Here is a 17,995-nt window from a genome sequence, read left to right on the forward strand (position 1 = left end):
CTAGTTCCATAAAATTACATAAAAATCCCTAAATAAATAAAACATATGAGATGCATCTAACAAGTATAAAAAAATAGAGTCCCAAAATAAGAGTTATATGAAATTAACATATATTATTTTATTAGATTTATTTTGAATGGATATGAACTAAAGGTATATATAATATACTATATATAAAACGAATGACATTTCCTAGGGTTGCCATCTCAAGATTCTTTGAAATGTAAATCAAGAATGAAAAATACAAAAACAAGAAATCATTTTTGGAAGTTAAGAAGAAGACATCCACTACATCCAATAGTCTTATATGAGTCGCCTAATTACACGACACCACACCACCCACTCGTATCTCCTATTTTACTTCTATTTATTCATCGAGCTATCCTCCCTATTTATCCTTTCTTATCAAATTACCATATAGAAAGTTAATTTCTATTAAACGTTCGTTGAGATGATGACACCCGCATGACACACTTTGTAAGCGCTGAAAATATGCAAATCGCAAAAGAATTTCAAACACCTAAAAAAACCTTGTGTATAAGCTCGCATGCAACCATCTAAAGGATTTGAAAAATTATGTTATGGTCGGCTTCTTGTTGTGCCAAAATTTTGTTGGTGTTTTATAGCAAGGTTAGATATACATCGGAAGAAAAACATTTATGATACGAAAAAACAACAAGATCAACAATGAAACATTACAGGTTAAAAATACATAACATCACTTTTAAGGCATGTTTGAATATAATATTAAGCTCTGAAAGACAAATAATTTATTTAAATAGCTACAAAAAAATCCAGAATAAATTTTTGACATTTTAAAATAAAATGTTACATCAAAATTTACAAGGGACAAGTGATCAATTAAAAAAGAAATTGTAAGCAAAAGTATATTGTATTAATTTCAAGACCAACATCATAATCTTCAAGATGTATATGACAAATACTCTGTTTCTAAACTAAATCCATTCTACTTTATGTTACCTTGAGACATTTCAAAATACAAGTATTTTAGGATGGAAGACAAATGAGATACACATGGTTAAACACATTATATATATATATATATATATATATATATATATATATATATATATATATATATATATAAAATATTTAGGAACAATGATATGATCTTATTGGTCACTTTTAAATTTGTTTTTCTAACAATATGTATTTTTTCCCCTGAACGTGGGTCGGTGGCATTACTATTCATTGGCGATATGTGTCGTTTCTTTTGTCCAATAGAATGCTTCCAAATATCTCCCACCGACTTCATCTCGATCCTCCACCTCTTTACCTCACCATCTCAGATAAGCAACTTCATTTCTTCACTTCACCCTTGATCTGTACTGACGGTTTCCTCCCCTTCTGCCACCTACCTCCGACATTATTTCAAGCCCTAAATCGGTTCCATCGCCTACTGCTTTGTCTTCCACCTTAAAGCAATCAAACACGGAGTCTCCGATGTGGTAAAAAGAGTCATCATAGTGACACTCGCAGTAGCTCAAACTTCGGTTTCTCACATCCACTTCTGATGACTTATCGCCACTGAATGTAACCGATTTGTTTTGTAGAAATCAAAATCCATCGGTCATTCAATTCACCAAAAACCCGGATTCACTACATCGTCTTCCTCTAGCTTCCAGGTATGTTCTCTTTCACGCATATCCCGATGTTGCTTTCCTAAACTTCTTTTAATTCCACCCTTCATCGTCGGTGTCTTCTCTGTTGTGACGGAAATAGGGTATGTTTGTTTTTGTGAGTTACATATCTAATTTATTGCCATATCCATATTTCGGTTTTCATTTGGAAACCCATGTCTTTATTCACATAAAACTAGGAATTCGATTTCATCGTTTGAGAGGGATGAAAATTATGCAAGATGGATTAGATTTCTAGATTCATGCTTAATTCTACTCTCTACAGGGTTGATGTGAGTACGAGAATCAATGCGTAAGGAGAAGGTTTGAAAACTCAAACCTTGAGTTAATCTTTAAGATCAACGTCTGCTCTTAATATAGAGTTCCAGTCGAATTTGGTAAACCAGTTAGGACATGAAGGTAAATATTCAAAAAAGTGTTCAAGTAATAAATGAAGTATACTTAGAGTATAATCAATGCAAAGATATTTAAAGAAAAAAGAAGAATGTATTGAAAGAACTATGACTTGAAGGAAAAATGAAAGTGATGTGAAGATAATATTTGCTATTCTTAGAGTAAAACTTGAATTCTTCACATATCATTAAATGGTGAAACATTCATTTCTTATATAGTGGAGGAGGAACATAGTACAAATCAAAGAACACTTTTTGGACTAGACAATAATCAGTGTTTGACAAACTAGTATCTAAAAGATACACAAAAGTAAGTCCTATGAATTGTTACATCAAAGTTAAGATAAAACGCATTAAATGCGTGAACATACTTCAGATCTCGGAACATCTCGATCTTGGATTGATCTCCATCTCAGAACTTCACCATAATCTTGGAATCAGCTGACATCGAAACTTGATTGCTTGGGATTGCTAGAGGTTCACTTTTCATGATTCAACAATCTCCCCTTAAGTGAACTTAGAAATCATGTCAACCTAGTTGGCTTCTTCATTAATGAACATGTAAGCTCTGTATAGCCAATTTCGGACTTCTAGGTACCATTGGAGATGGTTGATGAATTTGTTCTTCACGTGATCTGGAGCATCAAACTTGGCTACATTGGCAATGAGATTTTGGAGGATCTTGGAGGGAACGAGGTGTTTGTCAAGGACTCGAAAGAAATCCTTTCTATTGGTCTTCTTTTGCAAGACATATTAGAGCATTGGTTCCTCTATAGGTCCTTCTGCCATAATTTCTTCTTCAAGCAGTTTATAGTCTATCTTAGCCAAAAAAAATTCAGTTCCGAACAGATGTGCAAGTTCGAGATCACATCGTCATAAATCAACAACATAGTCTTTGAGGAAGTTCATTGTGGCACTGTAAGCAATAATGCTCATTTGATCTTTCTGGCGACTTCAGAAGTGGGTGGCAATCGTGAGAACATCATTCGAATTGATGGAAGGAAAGTTTGCATCCGTGATGGTGATGGTGGTTGTTTTGTTCCAATTGATGTAGTACCTGTACAACATGCAGTTCATGTCAAACTTCCTCTGAACTTTTTGTTTGAACCTAGTAATTTTTGTGATTCTCTTACGAGACCACACTTCCTTTTGTGGTTATGCATTGACGGAGTAGAATGTCTTCAATCTTTCTCTCTCGGTTCTGATGATTGTTTGAGGATCATCATCTAGGTGGAGTGGAGCAAACTTGACGTAATACCTTCTAAAGGGAGAAATTAGGAGATCGATTTGGTTTGCATCTTGCATGGGTAGATCATAATACATGAATGACACAATGTATTGATCATGGATTATCCCTTCACGGAAAAATGGAGATATACCCACCATCAGTGTGTGTCTCACACAATCGGTAAAGGAAAGAAATAAAATAGGGTGAAGGGTATACAATCCAAATGCAAGAATCGATTATTTGAGAATGGTAAATCGGATCTTTGATGGTGGAATCAAATGCTTGTAAGAAAGAAATTGCATCTCTAATGCTGGAATCGATTCTGAACAAGGGTTGGATCGCAAATGAGTTTGCACAAGAGAGAGAGAGAGAGAGATAGAGAGAGAGAGAGAGGGGGAGAGAGAGAAAGAGAGAGATGTAGGCCCAAATTAATTATTTATTTCCTTTTTTCATTTAAATTAAACTGAAAAAACATAAAAAAAAAATATATCAGAAGAGCATTACAGTTATTTCAATTTTACGATGGACCAAATTTACATACAAACATGACCAAAAGAACCACGAAGCCAAAAAAGTCAGAGTTTTGACTAAAACCTCAAAAAAATGCTTACCACATGGACCACTTTTCACTTTTGTCTTTTTATTTTATTTTATTTTATTTTATTTTTATTTTTTACCCTCAAGGGCCAAATTTGAAATTTAGTCTTTCTAGAATTACCCCTAAAAGTTTTAGATCAAGGGTTAAAGTTAAAAGAAGTTCGAAATTGAGGGGTTAGACTTGGTTTTAGTTAATACTTCAAGATCGAATCTCTTTTCCCAAGAGTGGAAAGGAGGAGGAATCCATTTCATCTCCCCTGCGAAATATATTGAAAATGTCGGACCTGAAAATCGTAATAGAAAACAAAGAGACTCGATTTCATTCGCATCCCGCGTTGGGCGCCGTTTTTTGACGCGCCACCTCACGCGCCGTCGAATTCCATCCGTTCTTCAAAAGCTAGAACTAAAAAGCTTTATCAATCAAAAAGCCTGTCCAGATGATGGAATCGCCGAACGGTTCTACAGGAGAAGAGAACTTGACGAAGAAATCGGATGCATCGGATCGCGATCACTCCCTGATTCATGTGAAGCTGGCTCAGGATCCGGATCCGAGCCCGAAAACCCATCCGGTTTCCCTTGAAAGGGACAATGCTGAGATAACTGATGACCATTCTTCGTCAACAACAACACCGGGAACTTATTCGCCGTCGCCGACGGCTATCCGATCGAAGAAATCGGTTCGGTGGAGTCATGATTTGGTGGAGGAGAGGACGTTGCCACCGTTGGAGAAGAGTGATGACGATTACGATTCATCTAATCCTTATGTTAATCGTTCTCAGGGATCATCCAATTCTCCAGCATTCAACATCAACAGTTAGGTTTTTTCCTGTCTTACATTCCAAGCCTACAAAAACTTATTATTTCTCAAATTGCCTTTGGATACCTATCGTAGTTCCACTTCTCAGGTTATACTTTGTATGCAAAAATCGATATTCTTCTCTTGCATGTTACTCTTTTCCCGAAGTTTATATAATATTCTTCATGGATTGAGTTGTAATTGGATAACAACTAATAAGAACAGACGATATGTTCATAGATTCACAGTTTCTGCTGCGTTTTACAGATTCTATGGACAATATTAAAGGTGCTCTTGGTAGATGGAGAAAGAAGGTCGGAGAAGCTACAAAAAAAGCAGAGGATCTCGCCGGCAATACTTGGCAACATTGTAAGTTTTTAACCTTTTCTTTTTGTATGTTTCTTCGCCTTTCTTTTTCCTTCAAGTTAGTTTCATTCATCTATTTGTGTCATTGTGGATAAATCATATATGATCAAGACAACTATCAAATAAGTCCAGTTGATATAAATTGCAAAATATTCCCCAATTTAAATCCTTTCAACTGCATTTAGGAATATGTATAGCCTATGATTTGCTGATAGTTTTCTTGAGTATAAAAAAGAAACCTATCAAATTGCATATAACACTAAACATGATAGGCTTCAAATACATGAAACATTTGAGGAGACTAATGGTGAAAATCTCATTTTCAAAGCAACTCCAATACTGTGAACAAAACCGAAAAGTTAATTCACAAATTTATGTGTTGAAAACAATACATTAAGAACTATGTATTATGACATTTCTTCATTAAATTCTTGTTTTTATATCAGTGAAAACGGCTCCTAGTCTTACAGATGCTGCATTAGGAAGAATAGCACAGGGAACTAAAGTTCTAGCAGAAGGAGGCTATGAAAAGATATTCAGACAAACATTCGATACAGTTCCAGAAGAGATTCTTCAAAATTCATATGCTTGCTACTTGTCCACGTCAGCAGGCCCTGTCATGGGTGTCTTATATGTATCCACTGCAAAACTTGCATTCTGTAGTGACAACCCATTGTCATATAAATCCAATGACAAAACCGAATGGAGCTATTATAAGGTACAATATATATTCATGTAATGTAGCTGAAAAACATATTATAATTAATAAATAGACTAATTTTTTTTTTTTTTAAATATTAATAGGTGATAATACCATTACAGCAGTTAAAGGAAGTGAATCCATCATCAAGTAGAGCAAATTCATCTGAGAAATATATTCAGGTGATATCAGTGGATAGTCATGAGTTTTGGTACATGGGGTTTTTAAATTATGATGGAGCTGTTAAGTGCCTACAGGATGCCATACAGACACGTGGCAGAATTTCAGTGTGATGGGGTGAAAATTCAAGATTCAAGATTCAATTCAGTGTGTTATCATGTTATGATGTTAATGGCTTGAAAAAGGTCTTAATGGGGAAAGAATTTTGGGGGATGTGATTGTTGTGAAAAACAAAGTATTTATGAAGGTGCAAAAATGGTGCACAGGTGGTGTATTTGGACATGGTTTTTTTTTTGTACACGTATACACGTTTTTGGTCCAATAGGGTTGTAATTTAATAATTTTTAATTCATGGGTAAGTAGTAAACTTGTATTTGAATTTGAGAAATATTTTGTTTTTTTTCTTTGTTTCTAGGTTTTTGGGTTTATGTTTGTGTTTGGTAATTGAAACACCAAAGTTTGGTTTACGAATGCTTTGAAGTTTTCTTGTACATTGAAATAAGTTGCTTAATATGTGGAGTTTTGTATTTTCAACTATATTTAATGGAAAAGAAAGAAGATAAAGTTGAACTTACAAAAAAGACAAATGTTATATCATTTACTTTAAGGGCTAAATACAAAAAGTAGCAACTAATTTTTAATTTTTTTTATGTGGTTTATATCATCTTTTTTTTTTCTTAATTAGTTATTGTATTTAATTTTTTTATGGGTCTATTAGTTTTTATAATAAAATGTTTACCCATATTGTTGAACCCACCTCAATTCCCATGGTTTCACTTGGGTGGGGGGGGGGGGGGGGGGGGGTTTAATAACACTAGCAACCAGATATAAATTAGGATAGTTATATTTATCTGTTTCTGTTAGAACTAGTATATAATTCTCTTATATTACTTATAAATACCTCCATGTAATTGAATCATTGAATACACATAAATATAAAATTGATTAATTACATATAAACTGTTCTTATATCTTCTCTTTTACATAACTTTAGACCGCAATGCTTTGGCCCATTAAATCAAAGATATTGACTTGATTTTGTCAGTTAAGTTTCAAATTTAATTATATTTTTCTTTGTATAATTTTTAAAATCCCAAATGAATTGATTTTCCAGAGATATTATATATTTATTTTCAAATTATGTTTATAGGGCATATGTTTATTTGAACTCCGAAGTCAATCATATATTAAATTTTGTTAATTGTTTGATCTTTGAAATCTTATGTTCTATAGTATGTTATATGATTTTGTTAAACTTATAAAATGATAATTGTACCATGTAATCGGACATTTTTCTTGTTTAAATGTATATTACTTGTAAATTTTTTCTTTATACTATTAGAAAAGTAGACTATTTATATCAAACCTGATATTTTTTACTCGACCCAATCATTTTGACCATTTTGTCTCGACCCGAACGTATAGTTAATTGCTAGTCCCCTAATCAAGAAAACTCTTGGATTCACTACTCATGATACGTAAAGAGAGTTGGAGGGATAAATTTCAAATCCAACACACAAACAACGTTAGAGATTCATGGTATGACGTTGTCTCCTAGAAAAACACAGTATCTAAAAATGGATCATCGTGTGTCAGGATATCTGACCCAACGCCAGTATAACTGGTTTATGTGAGAATGAGAGAAGGAGAGGGGAGTGACTTTGGGGTGAGCTTTAATGAGAGGGAGACTTACCTGATAGTTGTTGGAATCAATCTTTCTCATTAAATTCTATAGTTATTTATATATGAGTCTCTTGAATCCCAATATATATATGTCAAAAGGAAACTTACCTGATAACATCCTAATCTTATAATAATAGGCCTAATAAAGGAAAATTTCCTAACGATAATAACATCCTAATCTAATAATTATTATTATAATATGCCTAATAGTCTCTCAATATATTATTTCAAAAAGAGATACCACATATTTTGTGCTCCACCCAACTCCTTTCTCCTTCCTCCTGGTCTTTTCCTGACCATATCTTTCTGAGTTAATCTCTCCATGTGCTTATATACAGTGTCTTCTTTGTAGTTTGTTACCTAACTAGGGGCATTACTACGTAATACTATTCTTTATTGTGCTATGGTGTTTCATATTGCATGAGATGATTCGGTTCGTACACACTTACAATATCATTTATTTATTACTACCTTTTTTGAATTTAGCTCGTATTTATAATACATTAAATAAAAATTGTTGTACTTGTTACATTCTACCAAAAAATATACAAAATGACGTTAAAAACTGATATGCTACTAATTTTGATCAACCATTGAATGCTTAAAACTTTAAATCATATAAATTGATAAATCGAGATCGAATATCTTCTAGAAAAAGATTGGAGTAACCAAGGGTAGTTTGGTAAGTATAGATTTGGAGAGTGGGGGTATTTTGGGAATTACAAGTTGGTGAGGGGAACCTGGGGAAAGGAGTTGGCACTAGAAAAGGCTAAAACTAAAATAAAAATAAAAATACATAAAAAGAAGCAACTATCAAAACTCCAACCTGGCTCTTATGAGGCCTTTTTGGCCCATGTTCTCACAAGAATCAAAATATTTTAAGTGGGCTCCAACCCCCATGTGCTACATAGACCCAATTTACATTTTCCCCACTCAACCTTTCTTCTGTTCACAATTTATACCCATGACTTTTAGTTTTCATGTTTTATGATTGGTTTTAATAATTTAATGTCATCATTAATTGGATATGCACAACCATCTTGTGGCTTGTATTTGTCAATGTATTTTTTTGATTTTTGGGTGGTTGTGGTGTGAGGATCTCTTTATCTTTGTTTTTATAATACTTAATTTGTACCTTAAAATTATAATAGTATTATATCATGTCTATGTTTTTTTATTATTAATTAAATGATATGTTGGTTATATGCTCTAATGTAACATGAAAATTAGAACTTAATATATTATCAATTACGATGGTAAATGAAGAATACGATCATTCGCTATTTATTTTATTTTTTTAGTAGTTTATTGGACACATAAATAAAGATCTCATAACTTTTTCATTATATAAAACAAAAATATTTATTAATACAATATTCATACTTTGATGATTACATTTATTACTTGCTTTAACTTTAATCAAATTGACTTATTTAACTATTTAATTCATCAATTGGGACATGACGGAAGTAAGAAGAATCAATAGAGAAAATATTGACAATCACAATTCCATTGATGACTTACATTATATATTTTAATTGAAATTTGATTGAAAACGTTATGAGTTTATAAAACATAGAAATATGAATTTAAATATGTGAACAAATCTATAAATATTTGTATTTATTTTCTCTTAACATATCGCGCTAATTTAACATGGACTATGTATTTTTAGCATGACACGATCCAAAAACCTTCAAAAATAAAAGGTTATAAAATACAAATTAAGACATCCACTGAAAAGTTACAATAATTTGAAAGGTGACGAAAATTAGTATTTGTTTTTTTTAAGATGCACAACTTCAAGATATGGTAAAGAATATTGATTTGAAACCATAGGGTTACAAATCCACGTCTTTATCATCAAAAGTTGATATGTTCGTATACAAATAAAATCAAACAAAATTGTTGATGGAACATCAATATTGCCATGATGAACATTGACTCAAATCTACAATAGCTAAATGATAAATTAGATAAAAAAAAAGTAATGAATTTGAATTATTTTATTCTTTTAGAACAATCCAAAACACAAAGTGTTTGTATTTGAAAAAAAAAATTGTTTGGTAATAATGATTCACAACCAACTGTATTTTAGGGCATGTTTTGGTATGAAACTTTTAATAGTTTTTGGAAGCTTTCAGCTAAGCTAACCGTTTATCGGCTCACAACATTCAACTTTCAGTTAGTTTTATTAAATATACATTTAATCACACTTTTGAAAATACAAATATTATAAACTATATAAAAGTTTATATAATGTAATATTAATCAAGTTGATTAAACTTTTTGTAAGATTCAAGCTTTTTCTTTGGTAATCATATTAAAAAATCAACACAAAGTTCGCTGTCTTCTTTGTGTTCAACCCACTCAAACCAAGTTGACATTTTTGTGGTAAAAAAAGAAATAGGGGAAAATTTGAAACATTCTGAAAGTTTAAGGACTAAATAAATATTTACCTTATTAGAACACACAAACTCTGTATTTCCTTGAGTTGCCATGTTCAGCTTCTTCTTCAACCTCCCAAACACACTTACTGAACATTTCTCTCTTTCTCTTTCTCTCTCTAACAGAAGATGAGAACTCATGTGGGATTGAAGCTTTTATCCACCATCGTTCTAATACTATCGTCAATCTTCCTCCATGGATACTCTCAATCCGACACCAACGATGCTGAAGTTATGTTAGCACTCAAGAAGGCCCTCAACCCGCCACCAGATCTCGATTGGTCTGATCCGAATCCATGCAAATGGACCCGTGTCGTTTGCTCAGATGAGAAGCGGGTAATCCGTATCCAAATCGGTCATCAAAATCTTCAAGGAACACTTCCCGCAAGCCTCTCGAATCTTACTCAGCTTGAGCGTTTGGAGCTCCAATGGAACAATATCTCGGGTCCTTTACCCACTTTAAATGGGTTAAGCTCATTACAAGTGTTAATGCTTAGCAACAACTTGTTTACTTCGATTCCTGCTGATTTCTTCACTGGTATGTCTTCTCTACAATCTGTTGAAATCGATAACAACCCGTTTTCGAGTTGGGTCATACCCGAAAGCCTCAAAAGTGCTTCAACTCTTCAGAACTTCTCTGCTGTTTCTGCTAACATAACTGGTAAAATACCCGATTTTTTTGGGCCGGATGATTTCCCGGGTCTTGTTAATTTGCACTTGGCTTTCAACGAGTTGGAAGGTGAACTACCCATGAGTTTATCAGGCTCACAACTTGAATCTTTTTGGGTTAACGGGCAGAAACTCGGTGGAAAGATCGATGTTATACAAAACATGACATTCTTGAAAGAGATCTGGTTGCATTCCAATTCGTTTTCAGGTCCATTGCCTGATTTTTCCGGTTTGAAAGAATTGGAGGTCTTGAATCTTAGGGACAATTCATTCACAGGTCCTGTTCCTGTGTCTTTAACCAATCTTGAATCCTTGAAATCTGTTGCTTTGACTAATAACATGCTTCAAGGGCCCATGCCTAAGTTTAACAATTCAGTTAAAGTAGATATGGCGAAGGATACGAATAATTTCTGTTTGCCTGAGCCTGGTGACTGTGATCCTCGAGTTAATACGTTGTTGTTAATCGCGAAATCAATGGATTATTCCCCTAAGTTTGCTAATAATTGGAAAGGGAACGATCCATGTGCAGATTGGTTTGGGATTACGTGCAACAATGGCAACATTACCATTGTTAACTTTCAGAGAATGGGGCTCACAGGTACGATTTCCCCTGAGTTTTCAGCTTTGAAATCGCTTCAAAGACTCGTTCTTGCTAACAACAATCTCACTGGAACGATTCCCGAAGAGCTCACCACTCTTCCCGCTCTTACCGAATTAGATCTCGCCAACAACAATCTCTCTGGCAAAATCCCAGTTTTCAAGAGTAATTTGGATCTAAACACAGCTGGGAATCCCAATATCGGAAAGGTAATCACTAATTCCAGCGATCCAAATTCACCCAACTCTTCAAATTCGCCAAATTCAACTGGGGTTTCGCTAAATGGTAAAAAGAAGTCAAAAAACTGGCTTGGGGTGGTTTTGTTTTCGGTTCTTGGGGGTATAATCGTCATTTTCTTGATCGCTATCCTGGCGTTATGCCTTTACAAGAAGAAGCAAAAGAAGTTTAGCAGAGTACAAAGCCCTCATGCCATTGTAATTCACCCCCGAAACTCAGGATCCGATAATGAAAGTGTAAAAATCACAGTCGCGGGGTCGAGTGTTAGTGTAGGTGGACTTAGCGAGACACATACGATCCAAGCCACCGAAGGAAACGATATCCAGATGGTGGAAGCGGGCAATATGGTAATTTCAATCCAAGTCTTGAAATCGGTGACCAATAATTTCAGTAAAGAAAACATATTAGGTCAAGGAGGATTCGGGACTGTGTACAAAGGCGAATTACATGATGGAACAAAGATTGCGGTTAAAAGAATGGAATGTGGTGTGATTACAGGAAAAGGGTTAGCCGAATTCCAGTCAGAAATTGCGGTTTTAACAAAAGTTAGGCATAGGAATCTTGTGGCACTTCTTGGGTATTGTCTTGATGGGAATGAGAAGCTTCTTGTGTATGAGTATATGCCTCAAGGAACATTGAGCCGACATTTGTTTAATTGGCCCGAAGAAGGGTTGAACCCGTTGGAATGGACCCGAAGGTTGGCTATTGCTTTGGATGTGGCTAGAGGTGTTGAGTATCTTCATGGTTTGGCTCAACAAAGTTTTATTCATAGGGATTTGAAACCTTCTAATATTCTACTTGGTGATGATATGCGGGCGAAAGTTGGAGATTTTGGCCTCGTTCGTCTTGCTCCTGAAGGGAAAGGCTCAATCGAGACACGGATCGCCGGAACTTTCGGTTATCTAGCCCCCGAATATGCAAGTACGGTTTTTAATTACATTTTATTACTATGTGAGTTTCAATTCCAATGTGGATTGGATTCCTTGTGGGCACTACTTATGCCAGTCTGCAAGGCGCTTAAGTAGTGCCCACAAGGAGTCGGTCTGCCTAGCAGACCGATGTGTATCTGATTTACATTTAACATGATGGTTTTGGGTGGGATGGTGTGAGCCACCTCAGGTGTTGCTGAAAGAATTTTGCATTAATGTGTACTTTTAATTCTAATCTTGGCTAATTTTTTATTGCAGTTACGGGGCGTGTGACGACAAAAGTAGATGTGTTTAGTTTCGGGGTGATATTGATGGAACTTATCACGGGCCGAAAAGCACTCGATGAAAGTCAACCCGAGGAAAGCATGCATTTAGTAACATGGTTTAGAAGAATGCATCTCAACAAGGACACTTTCCGCAAGTCAATCGATCAAACCCTAGACCTAACTGAAGAAAACCTAGCCAGTGTTAGCAAGGCGGCTGAACTCGCGGGCCACTGTTGTGCTCGTGAGCCATATCAAAGGCCCGACATGAGCCATGCGGTCAATGTATTGTCTTCCCTAGTTGAAATGTGGAGACCTTCTGACGAAAGTTCCGAAGATATTTACGGAATTGACCTTGACTTGTCATTGCCACAAGCCCTTAAGAAATGGCAAGCTTTTGAAGGAGGAAGTCATACAATGGATGCTTCGTCTTCTTCGTTTCTTCCAAGTTTGGACAACACGCAGACGAGCATACCGACTCGGCCTTATGGGTTTGCGGAATCGTTTACTTCATTGGATGGGAGGTGATGAGAGGGGTAGATTTGGAATTTTAATTCATGATTTTTTGGAGGGTGATTTTTGGCTTGGTTTTAGGGTGGGTTTGAATTATTTTGTGAATCTTGAGTTCTTGTTGTAAAGTATGTAACTTTAGAAAGAACTTGTGCTTTTCCATGTGTAGGGATTCAAATGGTCAATATTTTATTAGAATAGTCTTTTGTAACCTTGGAAATTTGTGGTGGGGTTTGATTTTTGTTTTATTATTTTAAATTCTTTCTGTGATAAGAACAATAAGAAGGAAGTGCTTTGCCTTGTGTTTTTTTGGCTTTTTGGTAATGGATTTTGAATTGAACATGTGTTACTTTTGAGGTCGGAAAGGAAGAGGGTAAAACTGACATTTCGCTCGTATGTAAACTGTTTAATGATTACGGAACATGGAGCCATGGACTATGAGCTGGGAGTTGTTGATATGAGCAAACCCACTTCAAGTTTACTTGAAAGAAAACAAGTTCTTTTGTTTTAAGGTGTTTGATATTTTATGTGATGATTATTATTGTGTTTGAAAAATATCAAGGAAAGAGGTTAGAATTATTCATTTGAATAATTATGTTGCTTCAAGGATAAAGATCTTCAAAAGAATTAAAAATAGAATGCAAGTCTATAAAGAATAAAGATCTTTGAAAGAATGCATCATAATGATCGTTGCAAATATTGGAAATAAAATAATTACATCGAATAGCTCAACACACATGATGATTTGGCTATTGGTTCTTGGTTTCAAGTATTATTACTAAACTAGTATTATTACTAAACTTGAGGGTGACCCATGTTCCCATGGAGTAGAGTTAATGGAACATATGTTTGAACAACCCTATTCATCTTCCCATCCATGTCAAATTTCCACAAAATTCTTTGATTAAATATGTTCGAAAGAACTTCAATCTATGAATACTCCACTTCTATGTTTCATTCTGCACAAAAATGATTAGATCTTGTCCTTGGAAATAAAAATAAAAGACAGTCGTATCAAATGCCAAAAGAATGTCATAAAACAAAAAGTCAAAGTTGAATCTTATAGGCTTTATAATTAAATTGAGCTATATTATACCACAAAACAACCACCTGGTAATTGATGACAAAGATTTATGGTGACTTAAAGGTGATAAGTGAACTAACAGCAACATAAGTTGTTGCAAGCAAGATGTGTCATCTGTCAAAAGTAAAGAATGTGAGAAGCCTTCAAATAAAAATGTTACACCATGCACTACAATAAAGAAAAGGGTCTTCTTGTATTACCCCCCTCCCTAACCCGGGGTGCTCGTTGAAATATGCGAGTAGGCTTCCGTTTAATCATTCGCCGTTTCCAAAAAAAAATTACTTTGTCCACCCTGATGTGATTTTTCGGCCATTTTGTTGTTCTTTTTGATTATTTTTTGTAATTGTGTTATTTTTTTTTATATTTTTTTTGTTGTTTTTTGTCTTATTGTTCGTTCAGAATATTTATGTGTTATTTTTTATCATTCGGATTATCCATTCGTTGTTTTTTCATTCATACTATGATTATGTTTTTTTATCGTTCAGACTATTTGTGTTATTTTTTATTCGGACTATCCTTAAGTAATTTTTTTGGAAATATTTATATGTTATTTTTTCGTTCGGAATATTAATATGCTAATTTTTCGTTCAGACTATTTATATGTAAAATATTTTCTAGAGCACAATACATAGTTAAGTTATTAAGATGAGGATAATAACTTTTAGGATTTAAAAATAAAAGATCAAAGAAAAACAAACAAAAAAGACAAAAAAGATAAAATCAAACTTCTAAAGCTACACCATGCATAAAAACATGTTCTACAGCCTTTTGATGGGAAACGGGACAAAATCAGGCTACCCCCTTCGTAGCCAAAATTATGTTCAGCATAATTACTCTGTTGTAACACTCCGAATTCAGAAGACCAAGTAAGGAATTGAAAGGAAAACCCTAAGTCAAGGAGTCAACTTGTCGAGTCCAGGGAAGAACTCGACGAGTATGAGCGAGTTTCGTATCGCGGATTAAGTGGCTGACTCGACGAGTCTGTTTTGGGTTGGGAAACCCTAATTTCGGGACTTGGTTTCCTATTTAAGCATCTCATTCTCATTTCCTTAGCCTCTTGGATGCTCTCTTAAGACCATAACAAAACCCTATTGCCTTCCATGAGTTTGTAAGCCATTGTGAGCATTTTTTAATGTTGTGAAGCTTGAAGAAGAAGGTGAAGCCTTGGGGATATAAAAAGAGATTAATAGATCCAGAAACCTCTTACATTCTCCTCTATTTTCTGGTAAGAAAACTTCAACCTTGATCATTATGCATGTAGATCTCTTCTTTGTCACTTTTGGGGGGTTTTGGTCCAAGAACCCTAGCATGAGAGGAATGGACGTCCCAAGGGCTTGTGTTTTCAGATCTAGCACCACTAAGGGCTGTTATGGCATAAAGGTGTAAGCTTTATGCCATAGGAATCCCCATGCAAGCATATGAAGTGTTCTTTTGGCCTTTTTAGCTCAAAATGCCATGAATGGAGGAAAAAAGCAGTAGCTTTGCAAGGTTATGAGGTGGTTGGGTCCAAATCTATGTTGTAGATGCTTGGAGACCCTCATAAATCGTTTGAATAGATTGGGACGTAGAGGGACTCGGCGAGTCACTTGTGGGACTCGGCGAGTCAGACTGTTTTCTTGCCCCAAAACCCTTCTGTTAAAGGGTATGAGTTGAGTTGGTAAGGGACTCAGCTAGTCTGGGTCCATAGTGGACATGAAGATCATCGTACTCGATGAGTTCAAGAAGGAACTCAGCGAGTCTAAGGCAATCTCCTTAATTTATGAAGGTGGACTCGCCGAGTTCAAAGAGGAACTCGACGAGTCAGATAAAGGAGGGTCCCGATGTGTTGAAGGTGCACTTGACGAGTTCACGGAGAACTCGACGAGTAGGATCGAAGTCCATAGTTTTGTGTGGATTGTGGGACTCGGCGAGTTGGTGGGTCAATTCGGCGAGTTGGGTCAACTCGGAGCGTTGACTTTGACCTTTGTCTTTGACCAAGTTTGACTTTTTAGGGTATTGTGGTCTAAGTAATATTTTGGGTATTGATAGTTCGGGGAGCCGAAGGATCAACAGTTTAGGAGTTTCCAGATAGTAGTCAGAAGTGTTCAGCTAGTCTTCATCAGTGCAAGGTCAGTCTCCTCACTGTGTGCATGGGTCTACGGCCACAATGTCGGCCCATTATGATTATGTTTATGTTTATGTTTATGTATAGAAGGAAGACCCGGGGGTTAGCCCTAGACACTTATTATTATATGTTCCGGGTTACGATCTGATGAGGGGCGAGGCCCGAGGAATGTTAGGATGATAGAGGCCTTTGTGTCACAATTAGGAATTTTGATGCTTTGTAACAACAACAATGATAACATTTGTGAACCAAAAATGTGAAAGCATGTATGATGCTTATTTAATAACAACAAACTTCCATCAAACACCCTATACAAACTTTCAAATAGTCAACGAAAGATTGGAAACCCTAAAAATCTCGATTTAAGTCCATTATGGACTACGATTTCCTTATTGGGCCTAATGGACCAATAAGCTTCCAATTTGACTATTTTGGGCCTAGGACTCTTAAATGGGCTCTAATTGGACCCACTTTCATTTATTTTAACATTTTGGGGCATAATGGGCCTAGAATGAAATAAAATACCCTAATGGGTCATAACTAATCTAATTAACCTAAATGGGCCATAAAACCCATTCCTTTTGACAAATTGGGCCATAAGCCATCAAAGGAGCCCAATGGGCCAAAAAATAATTATTGGGCCTCATAAATTCGAACCAAGGGAAGGATTTGGACCAAGCCACTTCATCCTTTCAACTAGCACAATTTTCGGCCCATGTTAGTGTTAAAAAAAAGGGAAATGGATAATAAAATCTAACCTTGCCACCTCAATTTTATTTAAAGGTTAACCAAGCTTAATATACCAAATACAACAAGGCAAATCCCATGTTTCCATGCACCCTCCTCACACCTTTCCTCTTTTTTTTCTTCTTTGGCCGAGAGCAAGAGGAGAACACACACACACCTCATAAATTCTCTCTAAACACTCTCAAGGAACACTCTTGATACTACATCAAAATTTTCGAGATCTAGGGCATTTCAAGGAAGTTCTTCCACAAAAATCATCATTCTGGGTAAGTTAAAGCTTAGATCCATGGTTTAGCTTCTTGAAATTGTTATAAATCTCCTTCTAACTCATGAAAGTTCATAATAATGCTTCTTAGAACCCATCTAAGCCAAAGTCTCCTTAAGAAGCATTCTAGGGCCGAAAATAACATCAAACTTCTTCCTTTTCTTCTTCAAATCGAAATCAACAAGCAAAGGTGAGTTCATACCCCTCTATTTTCGTTTTTCATATGTTTTATGGGGGAGAATACAAGTAAAATGTGTAGATCTATATGTACGTGTATGCTATGTGTGATTTCATGTATTTATATGGTAAATATGTAACAAAAAGAATGGAAATCTCGAGATCTATGGATCTAAGAGGAAGATATACATGATCTAAGACATGTTACACTAAACAAGTTAAGAAAAATTATCCTCTAAGATTAAAACAAATATATTGCAACATAAAACTCATTTTTGGGCTATAATTGTCAAACAAACCAAAGTTGAGTGGAAAAATTGTCATTTACGATTTTCTTAAGGACTAAATGAATAAAAACAGTA

General features: G+C 35.1%; 2 protein-coding genes across 2 annotated transcripts; both read left to right on the plus strand.

Annotated features, from left to right (window-relative positions):
* Window positions 1–4,122: 4,122 nt before the first annotated feature.
* On the plus strand, window positions 4,123–6,387 carry LOC145087092 (GLABRA2 expression modulator-like). Its single transcript, XM_079024992.1, has 4 exons — window positions 4,123–4,691; window positions 4,942–5,043; window positions 5,487–5,758; window positions 5,845–6,387. Exons 1-4 carry the CDS (start codon window positions 4,316–4,318, stop codon window positions 6,031–6,033), a joined length of 939 nt encoding a protein of 312 aa, XP_078881118.1. The 5' UTR covers window positions 4,123–4,315; the 3' UTR covers window positions 6,034–6,387.
* A 3,698-nt stretch (window positions 6,388–10,085) lies between these two features.
* Window positions 10,086–13,467, plus strand: TMK1 (transmembrane kinase 1). The gene is made up of 2 exons (XM_079024993.1): window positions 10,086–12,475; window positions 12,742–13,467. The coding sequence occupies exons 1-2, from the start codon at window positions 10,180–10,182 to the stop codon at window positions 13,272–13,274; spliced, it is 2,829 nt and encodes a 942-aa protein (XP_078881119.1). The 5' UTR covers window positions 10,086–10,179; the 3' UTR covers window positions 13,275–13,467.
* Window positions 13,468–17,995: the final 4,528 nt, after the last annotated feature.

Source organism: Lactuca serriola, chromosome 2 (genome assembly GCF_051521515.1).
Source record: "Lactuca serriola cultivar US96UC23 chromosome 2, Lser_US96UC23_V15, whole genome shotgun sequence".
NCBI classification, from domain to species: Eukaryota; Viridiplantae; Streptophyta; class Magnoliopsida; order Asterales; family Asteraceae; genus Lactuca; species Lactuca serriola.

Excerpts from the sequence above, each read along its gene's own strand:
- LOC145087092 (XM_079024992.1), top strand. The coding sequence starts at position 4,316 with ATGATGGAATCGCCGAACGGTTCTACAGGAGAAGAGAACTTGACGAAG. Across the intron at positions 4,692-4,941 it reads TCCAGCATTCAACATCAACA|ATTCTATGGACAATATTAAA; the intron begins GTTAGGTTTTTT and ends TGCGTTTTACAG. Across the intron at positions 5,759-5,844 it reads CCGAATGGAGCTATTATAAG|GTGATAATACCATTACAGCA; the intron begins GTACAATATATA and ends AAATATTAATAG.
- TMK1 (XM_079024993.1), top strand. The coding sequence starts at position 10,180 with ATGAGAACTCATGTGGGATTGAAGCTTTTATCCACCATCGTTCTAATA. Across the intron at positions 12,476-12,741 it reads TCTAGCCCCCGAATATGCAA|TTACGGGGCGTGTGACGACA; the intron begins GTACGGTTTTTA and ends TTTTTATTGCAG.